The sequence below is a fragment of the Amphiura filiformis genome, chromosome 3, assembly GCF_039555335.1.
Source record: "Amphiura filiformis chromosome 3, Afil_fr2py, whole genome shotgun sequence".
Lineage (NCBI taxonomy): Eukaryota > Metazoa > Echinodermata > Ophiuroidea > Amphilepidida > Amphiuridae > Amphiura > Amphiura filiformis.
In genome coordinates, this window is record NC_092630.1 from 15,744,421 (window position 1) to 15,768,000 (window position 23,580).

A 23,580-nucleotide genomic window follows, 5' to 3' on the forward strand; every position below is an offset into this window, starting at 1 on the left:
CTGAAGGGTCGTTATTCCAAAAGTTGTGAGTAATGACCCCTCGAATGGAGTATTGACCTTTCAGAATAATGCCCCTTTTGAGTAATTAACCTTGGAGTAATTAACTTTTGGAATCAGGACAAGCACCCGTAAAAGCATACATGTTATCATTTTTTCTGTATTTACAGGTGCTAGTAGCCCCTGGGTTTGGTCGTGATGCCCGTACTGTACCAGATGGCATGATCCCAGTACCACCTCAGCTTCACGAGCCACTCACAGTACAGATCCAGCCCACAGATTTCATTCACCACTCATCCTCTACCAACGTCAGCGCCTACCTCCGCTCCAGGATCACCAGGGATACCAAGACGCGGGGATAAGTTCCAATTGCCACCCAAGGTTCACAGGATCCAAGAAGCTGCTGGAGGTGATTTTATATGGATTGCTTACTATCATTTAAAAAATTTATTTAAGGAAAGACAAGAAGAAAGTGAAAAATATTTATACGTAACATGTTTTTCTTCCTGATTCAGTTAACTCATCCTTCTCACGATGCTCTAAATGAACTCAATTGATTTGTTTGTTTGTCAGATGGGAACATCTCTCCTCCAATTATGCCATTCACAGGGTCAAGATCTTATCACGGTACTCCACCACCATCACAGAGCACCACACCCGCCGCACATACCTTCATGGAGAGTGTAGCAGCAGCATTACCGGTCTTTCCATTGGGGACACACACACTGGTTGGCAAGCCCATCATTACTGCTGCTAATCTCACCAAGGATCAGGTAACATAATCAAATTTTTGTTAGACAAAAAAAATTGTTGTAACCCGATTGAACCTAAAAATAGGCCCGTTTTTTGTGTGTGCAAAATAAGTAAATTAATAAAAAGAAAAGAAAATGTCGGTCTACAGAATGTGCCAAGACATCTATCAATGCAATTTACAGCTTTGAAAACATTTTCTAAAAAAAAAGTACCAGAAAAAATAAAAGCAAGTTTGGGGGTAAAAAAAAATGGGTGTTTTTTTTTGGTTTTTTTTTGCATTTTCTCCAAAACTGAGCATTTTTACCAAAATTTGACATCACAGATGGATTTGTCAAGTGTTTGCAATTCTTAATACCGGTATGTATATTTTTACATACTTTTGTATATTTTTACATACTTTTGACGAAGTTTTCAAGACCAACCTTATATTTGGCAGTGGAGTAGTTTTTCAGTTTATGCAGGCTTAAATAATATAATAAAATCTTCCTCCCAGAAAAAATATGGGTGCTTTTAAACATGTTTTAAGTTTTGAATTTGTTTTTCAGCTTCACCATCTGTTCAATGTGGCTCACAGCATGAAGCTGATGATACAGAAAGATAAGACTGTGGATCATGTACTCAAGGTTAGACATCAATTTATCTCAATTTGAGTGTTATTTTTAATGTCATGACAAATTGTCTGGGGATTTTGAGACCGAAGCAGCCAAAATATTAAAAATTGTACAATGTAATCGAACTATGAAAAGAGAAACAGAACCATGCAAGTAATCCTTGAGATAAACTTTTTCATTTCAAAATAGCGGACGCATTCTAGACACTTACATTTCTAATAAAGTCACAAACAACAGTTTTTTTACTTTCTGCCTACTATAACGTAAACCTTGTTTTCTTGTGCAGGGCAAGGTTTTGGCCAATATGTTCTATGAGCCAAGTACTCGTACAGCCTGTTCATTTGCAGCAGCAATGCATCGTCTCGGTGGCAGTGTGATTGAGTTTAATGAGGCTTGGTCATCACACAAGAAGGGAGAAACACTGAATGGTGAGTATTAATACATTGTCTGGAATGGGCTATTCCAGTTGAAATCCATACACCCCTGTGGAAGGCGTGACCTAATCTCCCACACAAGTGGGCAAGTGGGTGCAGATTGCAAACGGAGTCGCCCATTTCAGGTAACTCTATTTAAAATTCACACTCCCTGATTTAAAGCGAGATAGTTGTAAAGATGCATAGGTTCATTTAGTCAATTGCATGAGAATTGAGCATTTAGAATGAGATGGTACAAGTTTCTTTTCCATTACACCACATGACATTGAACTATTTCAGTTGATATTCACACACCCCCTATGGAAGACATGACCTTAATCTTTCACACAGGGAGTGAGAATTTCAAATGGGGTCACCTGAATGGGTTGACTGTATTTGAAATCTACACCCCTGTGTGGGAAAGAAAAGATCATGTCTTGCATAGGGTGTATGGATTTCAACTGGAATAGCCCTGTATGGTTTTAAATGATATAAAAATGCAATGCATTATTGCATGCCAATTTACCTAACTAAAATAGAAAGGGTATATTACTTGACTTTACAGTTGTCAATTGATGCCTGTATGTTTCTGACTTTTTACAGATACTGTGCAAACGATGTCAGGTTATGCGGATGTCATTGTATATCGCCATCCATCTCCTGGAGCGGCAGAGAATGCTGCCAAGGCGTGTCGTAAACCTGTAATCAATGCCGGGGATGGAGTAGGGGAGCATCCCACGCAGGCCCTGCTGGATATCTTCACCATCAGGGAAGAGATTGGTACAGTCAATAATCTTGTTGTAAGTATTGTCGGTTGAAAAGAATTTGCTTAAAGGGGCATTTCGTGATCCACAGCTTCATCCCCGAGTAGACCCAAAAAAAGTTGAGATTTTTACACCACTGGATACCTCTGGCTACATAATGTTTATGTACCAAATATTTCTTGCAGATTAATTCGTTTAGCAAAAATATCGCCAAATTTGAATTTCGTTCTGGTGCACCAGAACGAAATTACAACACATTGTCAATGGAGCAGGGTAATACACATAATCATGCATAACTCGCAAACGCAAAATCGGAATCAACTGCAATTTTGGAAATAAGCTTTTTTCGTGGATATCTACTGAAAAATGTCATAAAAAGAGGATGCTAGGATCACGAAATCCTCCTTTAATTTGCTTCAAAGGTGACCAAATGGTTTTTGTAAGAGTTTGTGGTGTGTGAAAGGAAGGAAAATTTTAGTGGGAGCTCAAATGTGTTTTACAGGGATTAAAGAGGCGTGGTCCAATTTTTCATGTATTATCTATCTGAGATTGAGGCCTACCACTAAAACAATATGTTTCCAAATTTTGAGTTGCATTGCTGCAGCGGTTTTGATATGAGAAGAAACGTGTAGAACAATGCCCCATAGGATAGTACATACACTTTCGGTGTGGTAACCACAAATCACTAGGTTTTTGTTCACACCATTTAAACGAAACATATCTCGGGCGTTAAATTTCACGGGGGTAATGATAAAAATATAAGCTTTCTTCTGATCCCAAAATCTCATTTTTTGATGAATAAAAATGGGGGATGAGGCTGTTGATTGTGTGACGGAAATAGTGAGTAAATTGTTCATTACATATTCAATTTTTGGAAGTAACAGTGTGCCTTTTCAAAATTTTATTACAATTTTTCAGATCACTATGGTTGGGGATCTCAAAAATGGCCGCACTGTGCACTCCTTGGCACGACTTCTGACATTGTACAATGTGACATTACGCTATGTGTCTCCAGAGGAACTACGCATGCCAGATGAGGTGAAGGATTACGTCAGAGATCGCAACATTGCACAGGTGGGTGGAATGTGTAATCAAAAAATAGCTTCTAAATATGATGTATATTGGTATTGTGGGGAAATGGGGGCAAGAGCAAATTGATAGGAAAATGATTTGAACTGGTGAATGAATATTGACACTTATTGATATTTTCACTTTTATAGGAGGAGTACTTTACTATAGAAGATGCGCTGCCAGATACAGATGTGCTGTATGTGACTCGTATTCAGAAGGAACGCTTTGATTCTGCGGAGAAATACAATCAGGTAAGGTTATGCTTAGATGTTAGAAAAGAACTTTGCACATAGTTGCTTATTTTTTGTTATTCTTGATTTCAGAAAGAAACAAAAGGTTTGGTAAATTAGGAAGATGAATTGAAATTAATTGAATTGACCTAATTGAGCAACAAACTGTTGTTAAGACAACAACAAAAAACAGGCCCAACTGACACAGATATTGAATTTGGGAGAATTTTGTAAAAAAATTCTGAAATCATGTAAAATCAGCCACTTTTGAGCCACAATTGATTTTGAGAAACAATCAGAATTTTCAAAATATGTTTGCAAAAAACCAAAATTTTTTCTCAGATTTTTCAAGCTTTTGGTGATATTTTAGGGTCATTTGAGGAATAAAATTCAGACTGGCTGATCCTAATTGAAAAGCTTGTTCGTCTGTAAAACAGGTTTTTTTGCCACCCAATGAGGTCAGGGGTCAATAGCCCATTCACCAGGGTATTGAGGGGGGGAGCAACTAACTGAGTAAGCTGTGTAGCACGATTGCAAACCTTATCCCTTAAAAGTTATGCCCAAATGAGATAAATTTACATCGCACAATGCTCAATCCCTTGTTTGTTACTATGCTAAAAAGGATTTGGGATGTACATTTTTCGGATTAAACTGGATTTCTGGGTTTGTTTTATTTTTTTTAGGCTTTTTTATGCCTGCCTCCACCGCGAGGCATACTGTTTTTGCAATGTCCGTCCATCCGTCCTTCCGTCCGGATGCAATATCTCGGGCATGGATGGGCGGATTGACGTTCAGGATAGGTGGGTCATGGTCAAAAACTCTGGCTACTTTTTTTTGGGTGAGGTTCAAGGTCATATACTGAGGTAAAAGGTCATTTGAGGTCAGAGGGCCCATTTTCCTTATTTACCTCTTTTCTCGGAGACTAGGGGTCGCACGTTCCTCAAACTTGGTGGGTGGGTGCATCTTGACCCCAGACAGAACAAGTTTGTATTGGTTAGTGGGTCAAGGTCTCCTGAGGTCATGCAGGGGTCATCTGAGGTCAAATTAGCAAAAATAGTCATATGGCCATGAAACTTGGTAGGTACAGTCAACATTTAGAGCCAAATTTTTGGAAGGCCATTTTGGGGTCATCTGGGGTCACCCAGGGGTCATATGAGGTCAAATTAGTAAAAACTCGTATGGGCATGAAACTTGGAGGGTACATTCAACATTCAGAGCCTAATTTTTGGAAGGTCATTTTGGGGTCATCCAGGGTCACCCAGGGGTCATCTGAGGTCAAATGAGTAAAAACTGTTGTATGGGCATGAAATTTGGTGGGTACAGTCAATATTCAGAGCCAAATTTTTGGAAGGTCATTTTGGGGTCATCCGAGGTCATCCAGGGGTCATTTGAGGTCAAATTAGTAAAAACTATCGTATGGGCTTGAAACTTGGTGGGTACAGTCAACATTTAGAGCCAAATTTTTGGAAGGTCATTTTGGGGTCACCAGAGGTCATCTGAGGTCAAATTAGTGAAAACTACTATATGGGCATGAAACTTGGTAGGTACAGTCAACATTTAGAGCCAAATTTTTGGGTGGTCATTTTGGGGTCATCTAAGGTCAAATTCAGTTTCTTCTTTTAGGCTTGAAGCTTTGTATCAACTTGTGAGTGCCACATCACTTCCTTTGGTGGAGGCATCACGGTCGACGCTATGCGTCGAAAACCGCGACATCCGAGAACCGCGGTCCATCTAGTTTTTTTTTACATCATAAAAAGAGCAAACAAAAATTTGTAGTGGGTGAGATTCCTGTGGCCTGTGTTCCCTCATGTTCCCTAAGACGATTGCGCCCGAGCAAGTGTTTGGCATGTTCGCTTTACTTGTTCATTCCCAGATTTTAGTAAGCTGCTCATATCCTTGAATAATCTCATTGATATTGCCTGTTTGATTATGGTTTAGTTTGCAGGCATGGTAAATGGTGGTGGTGATGAGAAGGTAATGACTACTGAGCGTGCCTGTCGTTGATCAAACATCACTATTATCTGTTCTTAATTCCAGTGACACCTCATGCATATGCTCCTGGGTAGGATTAGGTCTATTTTCACTGGAGGGGTGTGAAAACTAGCACTGCAGCCTAGTTATATTGATTTTTCAAAGAAAATTGCTAAATTTACCTATTTCAATGCATCCAAAGGTCCAGGGAAATTAATGAGTTGTCACTGTAGTTGGAATAGATAATAACAGCCTCTTTTTATTATGGTGTTGCATTTCAATTTAATCATACACTACCAGATACCTAAAATTGTTGCTACCCCCAAAGGTACACTGCTTCCTAGCTACTTCAATTGAGTACCTGTGTGTGTACACACATCGGAATCATGCATGTACAGTGCTTACTCTGGTACTGGATTGGTATTGCACTGGTGCTCTTGAGTAGCCACCAAGTAGTTGGGGAGCAGTGTACCTTTGGGGTTGGCAGCAATAGGTATCTGGCAGTGTAACTAACTCATGCCTGCCAACCGTTCCGATTTTTGAGGTCAAAGGTCACAAAAATCGGGAAAATCCGATTTTTGAAAATGCAAAAAAAAAAAAAAATTCATACAATCATTCACAGTTAATTTTTAAAAAAAATTGGAAAAAATTACGAACAAATTACAGTTGTTATTTTTAATATGCAAACCATTAATCAATTTTTACCTCTTTATGTAGCACATATTATAAATGCATGGAAAACCAATGCATCTATAATATGTGATACATATTAAGGATTAACAAACTGTAATTTTTTCGAAATTTTTTTTTTCAATTTTTTTTCAAATTACCTGTGAATGATCTTAGCACTTCAGAATAGGTCCAGTGGTTCTCTAAAGTTGCCAAACACAAAAAAATTTAATTAAAAAAAAATGTAAATTTTTTCCAACCTTGAATAACAAGTAATTTAGGGTCTATAACTTCTTTTTTCCAAAGTTTTGTTTCGCTTCTCACTTCACTCTAATTAGACACCGCTTAGTTCCAAAGGTTGGCAAGTATGCGCCGTTACGGGTGAGCTTGTGCTTCGCGCGCCCCGGGTCGCGCGCACCCTGTACAGATTTTTATTTTTACAATGTTGGCAGGTGCTAACTTAGCCTCATGATGAATTCATTTTCTACTAACAACTAACTTCCACATTTCTGGGTAGCACCATGTGCGAGTTTGTTTGTGTTTGTCTCAATTTGAAACACACTCTTTTATAATACCAAACATAAACTCTGTAAAAAAATTCTATTCTTGTGTTACTGGACTTTAAAAATACTAAGATTGATGTAAACATCTGGGAAAAATTAATTTGCTGCAGTTTGATACCATGCCTGTGATTTGGAATGTTCTGGATTGGACAATTGTCAAACTTGCTGCCTTTTATTTTTGTGTATTCTTTACATCTTTATTCAATTAACGTAAGATTAAAAATTGGATCTCTTGCTTACAAGCAGGGTATGCAAATGCAATTTTCAAATTGTGCACACCTTAGGGGTATTTTGTGAATCCAACATCCTCTTTCAGTAGAATTTCAGTTGATTCCAATTTTGCATTTGCAAGTGATGCATGATTATGTGTATTACACAATGCTCCATAGGCCAATGTGTTGTAATTTCTTTAACAGAACATAAACAATATTGTTGCCAAGCAAATGAATCTGGACACAAACATTATATTCACTGTTGTAGTGCATGTTAGTAACCATTGTTTACTGCTCCAAGCCTGGGCTCATACACATGTTCCGAATTTTGATATGCCGTAGGCTTTGTGTTGTGATCATTTCGATCAGTGGTTCGTAACAAAGAAAGGGTGATCCAGTTCACCTAGAAACAGTCATACTCTAATGTGCACTACGACAGCGAATTGCCTGAAGTTTCCGATGGTATAAAAATCTTTACCTTTTTTTATTTAGAAAAGTGGGGGATGAGACTGGATCACGAAATGCTCCTTTATTCTTTTGTTGTGATAGTTGATTAATAATGATATAATGGGATTACCATTATTTTACATAAATTTCCGTTTCATGCTGTTGATTTCTGTTGATTTCTGTTTAATCTTGATTTTGAAATTCAGCATTGATAACAGTGTTTTTTAATTACTACCATGTTAACTGCACTTACACTTCAGTTTTTTTACACTGCAGTTTTTTTTGGACACGTTTTCCAAAACATTCCCAAAAAGCTGTAAATTTGTGATTATATTGTTGAATCTGTTATTGAGATTTATGTATATTTCCTTGTTAATCATTTCAGGTTTGTAACCGTTACATCTTGACTCCCCATATAATGACACGTGCCAAGAAGAACATGATAGTCTTGCATCCTCTGCCAAGAATCAATGAAATCAGGTAAGTCAGGCAAAGTTACATATATTCACTAAGCATGCATGGGCAATATTACTGCCTATGAAAATACTGCAATATTATCCTCATAACTCGATAACAATTTTCACCATAATCTCTAAATGACTATTCTTACATGATATAGCCCCCTTGTACTTCGGACATTTGAGTTTAACCCCAATCAAAATAAACAAGAGAAGAGGCTTACACATCGTACACTGGAACATAGAAACATTCAAACATTACCAACTAGCGCACAAGATCAAACTAATGATGCTTAATCGTAATCCTTAACACAAGAGGAAAGAAGAACCACGCATCGCACACTAGCACAATTTAACATGAAATGACAATGGAAACATGACATGCATTGGCAGATCAGCCAGAGAAAAAAGCTCTGGATTTGAACCCTAGACATCAAAATGGTTTTTAGAGGCTGATAATTGGCAGTTAATGCTCATGGGATTAAATGAAATGGTAATGGTTACTCTTCTATTAGATTTATTTAAGGGAAGGGGTATGAACGTTTGGACAGTATTTATTTTGGGACATTAGAGCACATCAGACATCGAATTGCATTCTGAATACGAAGAATGTCCTTCTGATATCAAATAATTTTGATTTTTTGAAATTCGCAATGTAATACACATTTTATGGCAAATCATTCAAAATTGATATTTTTGATATTTAACAGTACTTGAAGTAAACTTTATAAATCTGATGATTTATACTTACAGTGTATGTAGGTGGGATGAAAAGCCGACGATCAATTGAAATTTTTGACCTTTCGTATTGAAGATATGGATTTTTTTTCCCAAAAACACCAAAAAAAATAGGTCTTTTGGGAAAAAAAAATCCATATCTTCAATATAAAAGGTCAAAATTTTCAATTGATCGCCTGCTTTTCCTCCCAGCTACATACACTTTAAGAATATATCATTAGATTTATAAAATTTATTTCGAAATTTTTTTTTTTGAAAAATATCAAATTTTAATAATTTGTTATAAAATTTGTATTATATCATGAATTTCAAAAATGAAAATTATTTGATATCAGAAAGACATGCTTCAGTATTCAGAATGCAATTCGACATCGTCTGAGGTGCTCTCATGTCCCACAAAAAATACTGTCGAAAGCATATAACGCTCATTCTAGATCCCTTAAGTTAGAAACTAAATCAAGTATCCAAGTAATATTTTCTTTTCATTTCATTCCAGTACTGCTGTGGATTCTGACCCTCGAGCTGCCTACTTCCGCCAAGCAGAGTATGGAATGTATGTACGCATGGCTCTCTTAGCTATGGTCTTGGGTAGATCATAGGTGCTTTCATTGGCAACATCATTCATTTGTCATACTTCGGACATTTCGGAGTTTAACGCTGAAATAAGTCGATATCACCAAAGAACTGAAATGATATATCATGTGAAACATTTGCAGGAACAAATAGGGATAATCTATAAACTGGCCAAACTGTTGGCTGTTTTACGTACGACGTATCAACATATATACTTTATTACATGTTGACACGTCGTTTATTTGAAACAGCCAACGAAATCCTCATTTACTATGATAGCTACTCCTAAGTTTTGCTATATTTGAAATTTGAAGTGTCTGACTTCAGTCAGAGTGGACAAGATCCTATCACTTGCTTCTTGAAAAGAATTTTTGGGAACCTTGTCTTATTTCACATTTGACATCATTAAAGTCATGGAATAAAGCTGTACACTACTGTAAAGCTAAATTTTTACTTGCTTGATGAGCGATTGCGATTTAGTGATGCATCGCTTGTCGCTTTTGCATTTATACTAATCGCAGCGATCGTAATTGCATACAATAACTACAATATTCTAACGCCATAAAATACATTTTTTGTGCATCCATTACTGTCAATGATTATTTCAATTTGTAGAAAGATTCACTTTTATTTGTAGTCCTTTAGGAGTGGTGTTATTTTGCAGATGGCATTGAAGCGTAATAAGGTGATGGTTGGCTTTTATGGTTATGGTTTATGTCAATGATTATTATTGTTTTGAATTAATTCACCTCCAAAATTCAGTGGTTCGAGAAAGGTAAATTGATGAGCAAAATAATAGATCCAGTTGGTTGGAAATGATTGGTTGATGCATTCATGTGACAAGCGGCATCGCTCGGGAGTTGAAATTTTTTCAACCTGCAAAAGCGACATTGTTTTTGCAAAAAAGATGGGTACCAATTGATTGCCTCAACGTTCTGAAAACGGAAGTATACCCTACTTGCTCTACGAAAAAGGAATAACTATCAAAACCAATCCCTCCAATTATTCCTTGCTGATACCCTATCATAGAGCTATCAATATGGTGTCAAAAGTGTGCCAACAGTAACATTATTACATAACAATTTTCTATCTTTTGGATTGTCGACTGTGGTTTATCATTGGGGTGGACTTGTCCAGCTGTGAGTAAAATTGGCCAAAGGGGATAATTACCAGTAATCAGGCCTGGATTTATCACCTTTTTCATAGAGCAAGTCAACTATAAATTCTGAGCATGCGTGAGAATCACTTTTCTACTGCAAAAGCGATCAGGTATAAATTCAGCTTAACAGTTGTGTTTGTCAAGCTATAAAAAGAAAGTGTGTTATACTGGTATAAGATAAGATTGCCACAGTTTTCATACAGTGAATTGTATTTAACTTGTAATCGCATGGAACTGGACAAATGTGTTGTGAGATAATATTGATAATAATTTTTTGTTTTTGCATTCTGTAGACCACAGCTTAAAAACAACACAGATCCAAGATCTATATTAAAAGTAGAGTAGTAGATTATATAGTGAATACTATACAAATACAATATACACCTATCCGACTTCGCCATTACTGCGGTGTCCCCGATGTAAAACTGCGGTGTCCCGAGGTCGGGGGTTCTATCCATTATTTATTGTGTGCTATACAGAATTGTACCCGGAATTGTACACAACAGTGATATTCAATACACAATCATGAGTATTGAATTACGAATTAAATCTCCCGCTCTGGTACATCTGTGTTGCCGTCAATAGAGGGCCAAATACAGTAAACGCTTCTCGGATTGGTGTATAGTATTTTAATTTATTTGAATGCAAACTATTTGTTTTGTAGCAATGTATAATGCAGCATTTCTGTGAATGGAAGTGCATCTTTAAGAGCCAGCAGACAATTTCATGTATTCCATAAGGCCAGTTACGACAGTAGTAGAATTCTGTTACAATATCTGAATCAAAAATTGACTCTTGCAAAAGATATTTGTCTGTACCATTTAATTCCATGTAAAATAAGAACATACAAGAACAATTTTGGTTCATGCAAATCTGTGCAAGATAATTTTGATTCAGATTCTCGACGATATTCTAGTCTCATACTAAATTGCCAGTTTACATTAATTCTGGTATGTGACTAGACACTGTGTTCTTGAATTTAAAATGAAATTAAGCTGGTGTATTGGGTTATTCCAGTTGAAATCCATACACCCACTGTAATGGAAGACATGACCTTAATCTTTCACACAGGGAGTGTGAATTTCAACTGGGGTTACCTGAATGGGCGACTTCACCTGTGGGTTAAGGTCACATCTTCCATAGGGGGTGTATGGATATCAATTGGAATAGCCGTTACCAGGACCATAGGTGCATGCCAGGACCAAACTACTACATTGATCTATGTATTACATCAATTCAGCAGGCAGGTGTTTCATTCATCTTGCATCTTTGCGGATAATTGATGTAGGTAAATCAATTGTATAGGACCACTGAACTTTGGAATCATAATGGGCTATGGCAGTTGAAATCCACAAGACTCCCTATGGAAGACATCAGGGCTCAAATTCCAGGGACTCCGGGAGGTCACCAAGGCCTGCCCTTTTTCAGTGTTGGCCTTGGTGCCCTCAGATATTTGTCAACTTCTTCATTACTTGTTGGCCTTGGTGCCCTTCTTTGTCTTTGCCCAGTGGCCTTAACAAAATTGAGACCGGGAAGACATGATCTTAATCTCCCCCACACAGGGAGTGTAGATTTCAACTGGAATCGCCCATACAGGTAACCCCATTTGAAATTCACACTCCCTGTGTAGAAGATAAAGGTCATGTCTTCCATAGGGGTTTATGGATTTCAGCTGTAATAGCCCAATAATATGCTGATGTAGTCTGTAGACCAATATTAATAGAATTCTTGCTACACAATGTAAAAAGTACTGTGACAAAAACAAATTTCCCATTTTGCAAGCGTGTAAGATCAAAACCAGTTGTACTAGAGTGGTGCCTTCTTTGTATGTTATAAATCAATTGGTGAACTCCAAAGCCTAACCAAGTGTGCATCATTTTATATAAAACTTCCACATATTTGTGATTTTGTATGTAATGAAATTAATGAAATTTTGATCAAGTTTGGGCAGGGAGGTTAATGTATATTTTTCTATGTATTGTTTACGGATAATAAAAATGTGTAGGTAATTAAAGTTATGTACATGATATAAATAGTTGAAGTAAAGCAGCTGTTGGATTTGATTTTGAAGAGTTGGTTTGTGGATCTTTATGAAAGTTAGCAGGGGTTGAGTTGCTTCATTAAGACTTATGGTGCAAAGATCAGTGCAGGGGTGTGAGTGACCTCTATTGAAAAAGGAGGAAAAGCACTGAAATATGCTCAAAATGGGCTGAAAATGAAGAAAAAGCTAAAATTTTGCCTCAGAGAAATTTCCAAAAAAGAGGAATTAGGCTTAAGAGGAGATTCCAGTGACGAACATTTCACAGGGTTAGAGTTCAATTATACAGGGTCGGAACAGAAGTGCTAAATATCTGCAAGTTCTTCACAATTCTTTGCTTTTGAGTGTTGCCTTGATGTGAATTTTTTCAAGGGGAGGAATCTTTTCAAACTAGCTCATGTCCAAAAGAGCTTCCAATATTTACATTACTCACATAATTATAAGAGTAGACATGGTTTATGACTGCACAGGTCAACTGGGTGCATAAGCTTGATTACTGCAAAAATTGTGATATTAGGGAGCTTTTAATATTTTAATATACATCATATTGCATATATACATCACATTGGGGACACACAGTGGCGCAGCAGTCTTAAGACTTCGACTTATAATTGCAAGGTAGCTTGTGGTTGTGGATTCGAGTCCCTGCAGCATCAACATGTTGAAAACTTAGCCAAGGCTCTTCACCCCTATTGCCACTCCCCACCCAGATACCAGCTTTGTTTAATACCAGGAAGATAACCAACTCGCTGTGGATGAGATGTAGCCTTCACCCGCAGCTACATTATAATGGAGTCTGGCCCAATGGCTTCGAAAGAGAGATGGGCACTCGAGAGTCCAGCCTGTGAACACAAGCTCATCCTGTTTACATTTACATTATCATATTGCAAGCTTTTGTACCTTCAGTTGCTTCTCAAGGTTGAATTCATGTGGTTCCCAAGTATCATGATATCAAGCACAAAACTTGTTCTGAGTAATTGAACAATAATTACATATGTATCAAAATTGTATAAAATCTGCATTGTAATAGAACAAAATGTCAATCATTTCAGTGTAATAAAATGCAGTGTAAAATGTAATATTGATGGCATGTTTACAGTTCTGTTTGTTTGTATGTGGTTCCTATTTAAAAAACTTATCGCATAGATTATCTACCGAAGAAACTCCAACCTGCCTTGATTCTGATGAAGACTTCCCTGTTGTTGTCCTCCATCTTCACTGTTTGGCCAAGATATTTATAGCCATCCACCTTTGTAGCACAAGCTCTAGAAAAGGAAGCTAACTCCCTGGCCCCCAACTCAACAAAAAAGTTGGCAACCATGAGAGTAAAAAAAACCTTTCAAAGACCCCCTTTGCAATGATTTTTCATCAAATTTACCCCCCCCCCCTTTTTCATGCAAAATCGAGGACAAAATTTTGCCAAAAACAACCCCTTTCTTGTACTAGAGTTTCAACACCCCTTTTCAATGACTAGAATTTAAAACACCCTCTTTTCAATGACACTAAATATAGACATTAAATTACCGGATTTTCTCAAGTACCCCTTTTATCCAAACTTCGCGGACAGTGCAAATAAAATATCCCCTATTTTGCTGATTTCACGGTCAAATTTCATGGACAGTACAAATTAAATACCCCATTTTGCCAATTTCGCGGTGCTTGCTACTGGTGAAAAAATTACCCCTTTTCTGCACTATTTGGTAACTCTCATGGTTGCCATTTTTGGGTTGAGTTGGTGGGCCGGGGCTAACTCGGAGTCTAGTAAACTTTGAAATGAGAATATTCCATTTAAAAATCCATACACCCCCCAATGACAGGCATGACCTTAATCTCCTCCCAAACACGGAGTGTGAATTTCAAATGGGGCTACCTGAATAGGCGAAATCTAGTTCTAGACCCCCTGTGTGGGAAGGTCATTGGGGGTGTGTGAATTTCATATGGGTACAATATAAATTGAAACTTTTCCTAAGTCCATAAAACACGCTACATCAATAGTAAATCATGACGTTCAGACTTGGGTGCTGCTGTTACACTTTTGTTTTTATTGAATACCACATTTTGAAAATGCAATTAATTTTTTAAATTCTAAAATCATCTTCATTTATAATTGGTGAGATGTTTTTTATCTACTTGACAAATCTGATCCATATTCTATTTTAATTTACCAACACTATAGATTTTTAATACAATCAATTTGATCAAGGAAATGTATAAGCAGTGCACATACCTACAGCACATACCTAGTGAACACTTTACAAAGTTTTAAAATGTTTAAATAACTTTAAATGTCTTGTTGAAAGATTCATAGCAAAATGTTTTTAAACATGTTTTTAAACATTTTTTTCTTCAACATTTACAAAGGTTTATACACAAAAGTTACCATATTATTTTTTTAAATCTTTTGTCAACAGTCAAATATCATTACAAATTTTGCAAATGTTGTTCAAATGTTTTTTATAACCTTAAATAATCTGATGTGCTTGTAAGAATAAATTAAGTACACCATCATTAAATACGAAATCCATTTCCACACTGACAAGTCCCTGTCATGTTGTGCACTTAATGTTATGGGTGTTATGAAATGATGGATGGTGTGGCAATTATAGCATGTGTTATCATCCACACCATGCATCAAATTAGATCTTGAGTAAATGTTGCATGTTTGATGTTTTGTTAAGCCCTTGTTACTGGGAAGCCTTTTTTTGTTAACATTGCAGTATTTTCAACCAATAAATCCGCTCGGGCCATATCATATCTCTGAAGGACTGTTATTAGTCTAGTCAATCTAAACAAATTTGTGGTATCACCCACCACTAATTGCAACAGAATTTTTTTCACTTTTATACATTTTAGAGATGTCCCCTGAACATCATATCAAAAATATACTAAAATATACTTGGTGGAAAGGTAGTTTTTGACGGGAGAAGGTCATACAGGGGTCAAATCTTTTTAAAAACTATCTATTTTATAAGTATTCCTCTAGTCTAAGGATTCAGAAAAAGTATAGTTTGTCATATCTGTGATGTACCATTCTCAAGTTATAAGCAAAAAGGTCAAAGGTCAAATTTTGGGTTACATGTGGGTCAACTTTGAAAAAATGCTCCGATCTCCTTGAAAATGGTCTCAATGTGTTCGTCCTTTAAAAACACTCCAAAATAAGAATAGTTTGCCATATCTTGGATGTTTCGTTACCAAGGTAGCAGGGTAAAAGAGGTTATTGACCATTGAACTCTATTGACCCCGACCTAGTTTTCGATGTTACGCATGTAATTAAACAACCTAAACAGTGCAAATATTCTTTAAATGAATCATGTTTGCAAGACGAACAATTTGAGACCATTTTGGTTTAAATCAGACAATTTTTAGTTTTTTGACCTCTGTTGAACCCAACATTTGACCTTTTCGGTTCTAACTCAAGAACCGTACATCACAGATAAGGCAAACTATATTTTTTCTGAATCCTTATGACTAGAGGAATAATTTGGTATGGTTTTTAAAATGATTGGGGCGATTTTGAAGTTTGACCCCTGTATGACCTTTTCCCACCAAAAACTACCTTTCCACCAAGTATATTTTGGTATTCTTTTTGTATGCTGTTCAGGGGACATCTCTGACATTCATAGCAGTAAACAAAATTCTGTTGCAATTAGTGGTGAGTCAAAACCCACTTTGACTGGACTATATTACTCAGAAGTGTCATTAATCTTTAGAATAACAGTCCTTCAGAATGATGATTCTTACCGTAAATTCCGAGTAGTGAACTTTTGGAATAATGAACCGTAGCCCAGCTATGCTGTCATTGTGCAGAGTTCTAAAAATTTTAATTATGTAAGATTACAAAAACAGTTAAATTCTGCATTAAAATATTGAACCAAAATATTTTATACTTTGAACATTTTGTTCTATGACACACAACAAATATCTGATGCATCTGTTGGTCCATATGCTTGCTGTTCTCTTCCATTAATTCTACCACCAGCGTATGAGTGAACTTGTCTCCTAGTCAGGTTGATGGATTGGTACATATCACATTGAATTCCAAAGTCAACAAGCTCCTTTAGACTCTTTTCATTGGGCAAACATTGAACTCCTACATCTACACCATTAGCTTTCGTTGAACTGGTAGCACGATCCATATCAGTCTGTGTGCAAGTATGAGTAACACCTTTACCTTGATTAATTTCTGATTCAGATGCTACAATTTTGGCACCTTGTGTGTTTGATCTCGAATCTGGAATCAACTGACATTGAATTTCCTTATCCATACCAAGAATTGAAGGGCACTGAATTTCAAAATTACTAAGGTTGCTCGCTGGTGATGGATCCTTCTGACTTTGATCACTGTCATTTATCACATGATGCTTATCATCTTTGTCAATCATCCTCAAAGTTTTGCTAGCTTCAAGACAACACATTTCAGTATCTTTTGCTTGGGGTATACAGTTGTTATTGTTAACCACAGCTGAGGAGTGGACCAAATCTTCTCTATCTGAAAACATTACTAACCCTTTCGCATCACTCTGAACATGTTTCTCATTTGGATCTTGAATTTGTTTTGACTCCAATATACCATGTTCCGCATCACTGGAATTATGATGTGAATCACTTTTTATCTTCGCATCTGATGACATCTTGATTTGCATAATCTTATCCAAGTCTACCTTGGGTTTCCTGATATCTATAGATTCTGTCCTGATGGTTGTCAAATTGGTATGCTTCTTATTTGCATCATTGGTGTTAGAGAGAGTATCCATCTTCAAACTGTCTACAACGGACCTTTTTGCTTGTAGCTGGTGAAGTGTTTGCGAATCCTATATATGAAAAATAAAAACAAAAAAGCAAAACATGAAAATATTCCATTGCAAAGCTTTCTTAGCAAAGCAGATGCATAGGGCAATTTCAGTTGAAATTGGTACACCCTCTGTGGAAGACATGACTTCAACTCCTACATAGGGACAGATTTACAAGTTTAGCACCTAGAAACAGGATTTGGGGTAAAACATTAGTTTTAAATTTATTGGAAAATTTACAAAGGCTACCCATGTCTAAACGATCCATTAGCCTTTTCGAGAAATGGCGTAGGACCTACACAATAGGAGGGCAGTCTTCAATATGGATCAAACCCGGCAAATTCAAAAGACTTTACCCATTTCGTGCAACGCCATCCTATTGTGTCCACCATATCTTGAAAAGGCTAATAGTGGCACACCCAGGTCTCCCATGCACCCACCATTGCACTCTAATAACACTTATTTTAAGTACTTGTGGTTTGAATGTTACTGAATACTTACAAATTCTTCCAGACTTTTGTCCTGCATTTTGTATTCATTCATTTTGGCATCACTTAAACTTTGGTTAATTTTCTTATCCAGCTCCATGACCTGCAATTGATAACAACATTTATTTGTAGAGCAGTAATTGCAAAATGCCCCACTCAAGCTGGATCACCATTTACGGCTGCCAGTGGCGGTGGAAGCATTGAAATTTAGAGGGGTGACGTATATTTGTGCCTCTTTTAGATTGACATTTGCACCAAAAACAAATATAAATTTCAATTTTAGCCCAAAATGAACTGGAGTGCTTACTAAAAACAATAATGCTATCTTCAGAAGACAGGACCTTTAGTGGACAGGACCTGTTGGAATACTTTTTACTAACAGAAGTAGATACTTGCTGTTAACATTTGTGTTATCTTCAGGAGACAGTATGTCTTACTAATGGACTGCTTAGTAATAGCTCAAAAATTAAGTGCTATCTTCAGTAAGTTCAGATGACATTAGTCTTACCATTTACCAACTATGATAACCATAATAAACAAATATTGTGTATAAAGCAATGTTTACCTCAAACAGGACTTGGCTAGTTATATTCAGTCTATTTTCATCTTCTGCTGCACATGACCTATCAAAATTGAGAGAAAGATTGTTGCCATTAGAATTTAGTAATACATTTTATCTGTGAGAAAGGAGTTACTAGTTATGAGCTTTACAATTATACTTAAAACATGATGTTTGATCCTCCAGATTTAAATTAGAACCAAAATGCTAACTCAATTATACATTCTTAATTCAGTTAAAGTCTTTACCATTGGCAGTGACATGTGCAAATTTCACCCTCCTAAATCACACCCAGTAGGGGGATTTGAGGTTGTTTACATCATTTGCTGCATAACATACATTCCCTGAGTACACTAATGTGATATTTAGTCCGCACCAAGTCGTCGTGCTGTAGACACTTTTTACGATGCTCATTCACCTGTGAAAAAATGGGCTTGAGCAAAGCGCAAGCCCCAAAATCTCTGTGTAAAAGCTACAGAGCGTAAACTCCCTCATTTGCATAACAAGGAACAACTTTAATAAGAGCCAACACCCTTGATATCAATTTAGTTGGTACCTGGTTTCTCATGCACCCAGTTTGTATCGGAATGGGAATTGAGACTTTGAACCTGTCTTCTCAACTTACAGAATCATGTGCACATACCTGGCTGTATTGAAAAGATTATAAAGTTTTCCTGCATAAAATCAATCTCAATACAGAAAAATAAACAAGGTTTTAAGAACAGAAATTCAGAATGAATGGAGTCCCAGTTTTTGTTCAAAAAATGAAAAGCATACCCTTGTGAGTCCTCATCCTCAGAGTTTGGGGAAGCTGTCATCAATTCCTCATCTTCTGTGCCACTGGTCTCTTTCTCAAGTTCTGTAACACCTAAAGGAGAGACATTAAATTCTCATTTTTAACATTTTAACAAAAAATTCACATCAGTAAACACAGTACCAACAACTGAGAGGCAGCTATTGGGCCCCATCCCCTCTATAAGAGTGCGAACTACATGTACTACTAATTTGTTTAATAGAAAGCAAAATTAAACTTCCAAACTTCTTGGTACACTTTGCTTTCACTGGCTCAACCGGCATCTTCAGCGCATGTTATTGCTTTGAAAATTTGTTGCTGCTTAGTGATGTTGAGACATAGGTGTAGATGATGTCAAACAACAAGATGCTGTGGTGCCTCCTTGATGATTCCAGGGGGTGGGGGGTCAGGAGGTTGTATTGGGTGTTGTTAATTTTACTTTCTATAAACTTTCTATACAATTATATTAATTTGTTGGCATTGCTTTGACTCAAAGTGATCATTAGTAATGCATAGCTAAATATCTGATTTTGGATATATACAGATCTTGGTATTTTCCGTAATTTAATTCCATCTAAAACATACCTCCAATGAATGACATCCATTCTGTTGCCATTTCATTGTCAATGTTATTGATCTGTACATCATTCCTTTGCACATCTCTCTCTGTTCCATCTTTGACATCCTCTGGCTTTTTGGTATCAGTGGAAATCCTTAAGTACTTGCCATGCTCTGTTCCTTGTTCAACAGGTGACAACGCAGTGGTCAGTCTCTTTATCTTGTTTGTTCCTCTGCTTATATCTGACCCTTCTATGCTCTTCTCCACTTCACAGACTTCAGTTGACTTTGTAGAAGCAAAAAGTCTTCCTTGATTGTAATCAGGGTACTGTTCGAAGCTGCTTCTGTGAGTACCTATCACTTGTACATCTTCATCACTATCATCAGCACCGTTGGTTTTTAACCAAAGTTTATTTGCATGTGCAAAGGATCTATCTATCTTGTCTTTGGATGCATGTTGCACTGGAGAGATGTCTTCCACAGGTTGTATTGGAGAGATCATTTCATGACAATTAAGATCAAATCTTTCTTGATGTAGTAAGTGCAGGTTTGGTGTTCTTGAAATGTGTAGGGTTCTGGAAATGTTGTTGGTATGATCTGTAGATGGCTTTGCATGCTTGTTGAGTTTTTTCCTGTTCACAATGGGACAAAATACAAGACTGGAATAAGAACATTATACCAATTGCAAACAGCAGTTGCAATGCAAATCACCTTTAGGCCCTTGCACAGCATATGATGGTGTGTTAAATATGTAGTAGAAAGATTTCATACTATATAATTGATCACATTAATAAATTAATAAATGAAATAGATAAAGATTGGGCAAGTGAGTAAATCAACAAGTGAAAAGAAAACAAACATTCTAGAACTACAGCCAATTCGCTGTTGTGATGCACGGAGCACGTTAGTAACCATTTGTTACTGGTAGTAACCATTGGTTACTGGTTCAAGCCTGGGCTCATCTGTTCCGAATTTTGATATGCCATAGGCTTTGTGTTGTGATCATTTCGATCAGTGGTTCGTAACAAAGAAAACTCATCATGTTATTATCAGGGTGTTAAAAAACAATCCAATTTACTAATCACCAGATAGCTTGGAATTTAGATATTGATTCACAAGTAGAATAGGTGATACCAAGCCACATACAGGCTGTATCAAAATGATTGGTACCCATCAGTTTTCAGTGATAGCAACTCTATTTATAGATGAATGTTACATACCGGCATAAAGTATAAATCCTGTGCATTTCAAGAGGATCATATTGAAGAAGCAGGCTTATCAATAAACATCAAAAAACTGATAGGCAATAACAGTAGGAATAATATGTATGTGCATATTGTTACATTTATATACCGTATTTCGTATTTTCCCAAGGGGGGGCATTTATTAGAGGTCATTTTAGCACAATTCCCATTAAAATCATTAGGTAAGCTTAAAAGTCACGCTAAAATGACGAACTATGAACTTTTGACACTGACTTTTGGTTCACTTCCGGGTTGCCGATGCAGATTTTCGCCATTTATTGCTGCTATTATCAACCATGTGAGCAACTTGGTAAGCTTACTACACAAGATAGCATGGAAATATCGGAATTTTTGAAACATCTTGGTTGAAAAAAGTGGTGGGGGCGTTTATTTGAGGGGGGGGGAAGTTCTCAACAAGGCAAACCCTATACCTGTAATATTGTCTAAAAGTGGTGAGACTGGAGTCGGACTGATGAGGCGTATCCTCACCACCGGTAGATGTAGTGCACCTAGATTCAGGTCCTCTACTTTCTGTCCTCATCATATAGATGTCCTTGTTGTCCGTGTTATCTGATGAAATATTTCCATAGCTTGAGATGCTCCCCGTTTCCCACGGACTTGATGCAGTTGTTGCCGGTGATGTAGGGTTTCCCTGTAATGTTAACAATATCCAAGAGTATGAGGCTTACAAATCAATTCAGATAATGATAACAGTGTATAAGTTTACACTTAAGTATAAAAGGCTGGGCAACTAAGAAACTTTGTTTCACGCCATTATACCTGTGTTCTGTAATTCGTTCATGCCACTTGGCACAAAGGTCCAAATTATGGTGACAGTTTGCAAAAAGGTAATTTTTACTGACATGTATCAGAAACTTTAACCATTGCAGTTTTTTTTTTTCAATCTGGCTCAATGTAAACCTTATCATGATAATGTTCAGGTTTTCAGAATAATGTCATGTGCACAATGATGTTACAGACATTTCCCAATGGCCCACATATTTATAGGGTACTCTACGGCGCCTTAAAAAAACCAAGAAGCATCAAAACACAGTACAGCAATATACATGAACAATATGGCAGCAAAAAAAGATATGCAGAAAAATTAACCCAGGAACAATTTTCGTGCATTTTTTGAATACATGGTTATTCCAGATTTCCAGTTGTTAAAAGCAGCTGCATATCAATCTGGCAATATTATGAGAGTGACCATCCACATTTTGATGGAAAAAATTGTTCTAACTTCCCTTGCATAATAATCAATTTATATTCAAAAAGTACTTAAAACATTCTTATTCTAACAACAAGATAGTTTTAATTTTTGTATGCTCTGACTGTGAATCTGGTTTTTGCTCTTACCTGTGGAACAAGAAAGTCTTCATCTTGACTCAGAGTGGATTGGTAAGAGCTGACATAACTGGTGTCAGACTTGTGCGACATTGCTGGACTGTCATTATATTTGTGTCTGAAATGTGATTAAGACTCCTGTTCAAAAAGACTTCTGTTCAAAAGTCTTAAAACACTTATCATAATATCAAGAAGTATATTCCTACCATGAATTCATTATAACCCTTTGACGTGTAAAAGTAGTTCTGTTTTGTTTTTCTTTGTTTATTCTTTGCAGATACGTTAACTCTGGACATTTGTATAAAACTGTATTTATGGTAATTTCAATCATTTTAATGTATGACTTCCATCATTAGTGACAGGGCTTGAAATAACCTAAGGTGAGCTTAGCCTGCAAAAATCACTGTGGGCCTGCTGAGAAGCTACCATGTGAGCACGTGGAATTTTGTCACCAAAACTAGCAAGATAGACTCAATGTTGTTGACTTGCAAGTCTGAAGTCTAACAAAATGTCACAAAATATGGACCAGTGTAACGTTTAGATTGTCCAGAACTGAGGCCACATCTGAGCAACAACAAACAATTTCTTTAACCTATTAACATTAGACTCACTCAAATGTTTCTGCACTCTCTTCGTCCATTTGCAATGGCCTTTTCAATGTTGACATCGCTTGTGGGAGAAATTCAAAGAATAGATTTTCCGATGCCCTCATGTGAAGTAACTTGTTTGGAAACTGTTCTTCAGAATCTGAGGTCCTTGTCAATGAAGAGTGCTGCTGTGAACCATAGAAGTGGCATGGAGTAGGCATTGGTTTCTTCTCAGTCTGATGTTTTACAGATAAGTTGACATGACTATTTTCAAACTTTTCTGGGCATATTTTTTGTTTCGTTGATAATCTTGAAGACATTTGTGATATTGGTTGTTGAGATCCTGTGTCACAAATCTGCTGAAAAGATTGTTTTTCAAAGAGATGCTGAAAAGAAGAAAAAAAGAAGAACTTTGAGAAACATGGCTACTCTACTAAGCTAAATCACAATACTGGGGTCAACATGTTTTATTTCTTCTATACTCTTAAAACGGAAATGTAACTTTGTTCCACTTGGTTTCATTCCAGTTGGGGAGGGAGTTTAACTT

At 36.7% G+C, this 23,580-nt stretch overlaps 2 protein-coding genes across 2 annotated transcripts in view; one reads left to right on the forward strand and one right to left on the reverse strand.

Moving 5' to 3' along the window:
- Positions 1-10,068, forward strand: part of LOC140148106 (multifunctional protein CAD-like) — a 71,621-nt gene extending 61,553 nt beyond the window's left edge. The window contains 11 exon segments of the mRNA XM_072169962.1: positions 168-265; positions 267-406; positions 571-770; positions 1,296-1,373; positions 1,648-1,789; positions 2,378-2,574; positions 3,457-3,612; positions 3,759-3,860; positions 5,778-5,813; positions 8,087-8,181; positions 9,394-10,068. Of these exon segments, the coding sequence (XP_072026063.1) occupies positions 168-265; positions 267-406; positions 571-770; positions 1,296-1,373; positions 1,648-1,789; positions 2,378-2,574; positions 3,457-3,612; positions 3,759-3,860; positions 5,778-5,813; positions 8,087-8,181; positions 9,394-9,496 (1,347 nt within the window). The 3' untranslated portion in view covers positions 9,497-10,068.
- A 6,233-nt stretch (positions 10,069-16,301) lies between these two features.
- LOC140148107 (uncharacterized) lies at positions 16,302-23,415 on the reverse strand. The gene is made up of 8 exons (XM_072169964.1): positions 23,058-23,415; positions 22,459-22,564; positions 21,531-21,751; positions 19,883-20,487; positions 19,282-19,372; positions 18,511-18,568; positions 17,959-18,048; positions 16,302-17,478 (listed from the first exon to the last, which is right to left on the reverse strand). The coding sequence occupies exons 1-8, from the start codon at positions 23,351-23,353 to the stop codon at positions 16,570-16,572; spliced, it is 2,376 nt and encodes a 791-aa protein (XP_072026065.1). The 5' UTR covers positions 23,354-23,415; the 3' UTR covers positions 16,302-16,569.
- Between the last annotated feature and the right edge of the window lie 165 nt (positions 23,416-23,580).

What these genes read in the sequence shown, in the direction of transcription:
- LOC140148107 (XM_072169964.1), bottom strand. Translation starts at nt 23,353, where the DNA reads ATGTCTTCAAGATTATCAACGAAACAAAAAATATGCCCAGAAAAGTTT. An exon ending in AAGACTTTCTTGTTCCACAG is followed by an intron (nt 21,752 to 22,458) that starts GTAAGAGCAAAA and finishes TTAACATTACAG; the next exon opens with GGAAACCCTACATCACCGGC. An exon ending in GAGGATGAGGACTCACAAGG is followed by an intron (nt 18,569 to 19,281) that starts GTATGCTTTTCA and finishes CAATTTTGATAG; the next exon opens with GTCATGTGCAGCAGAAGATG.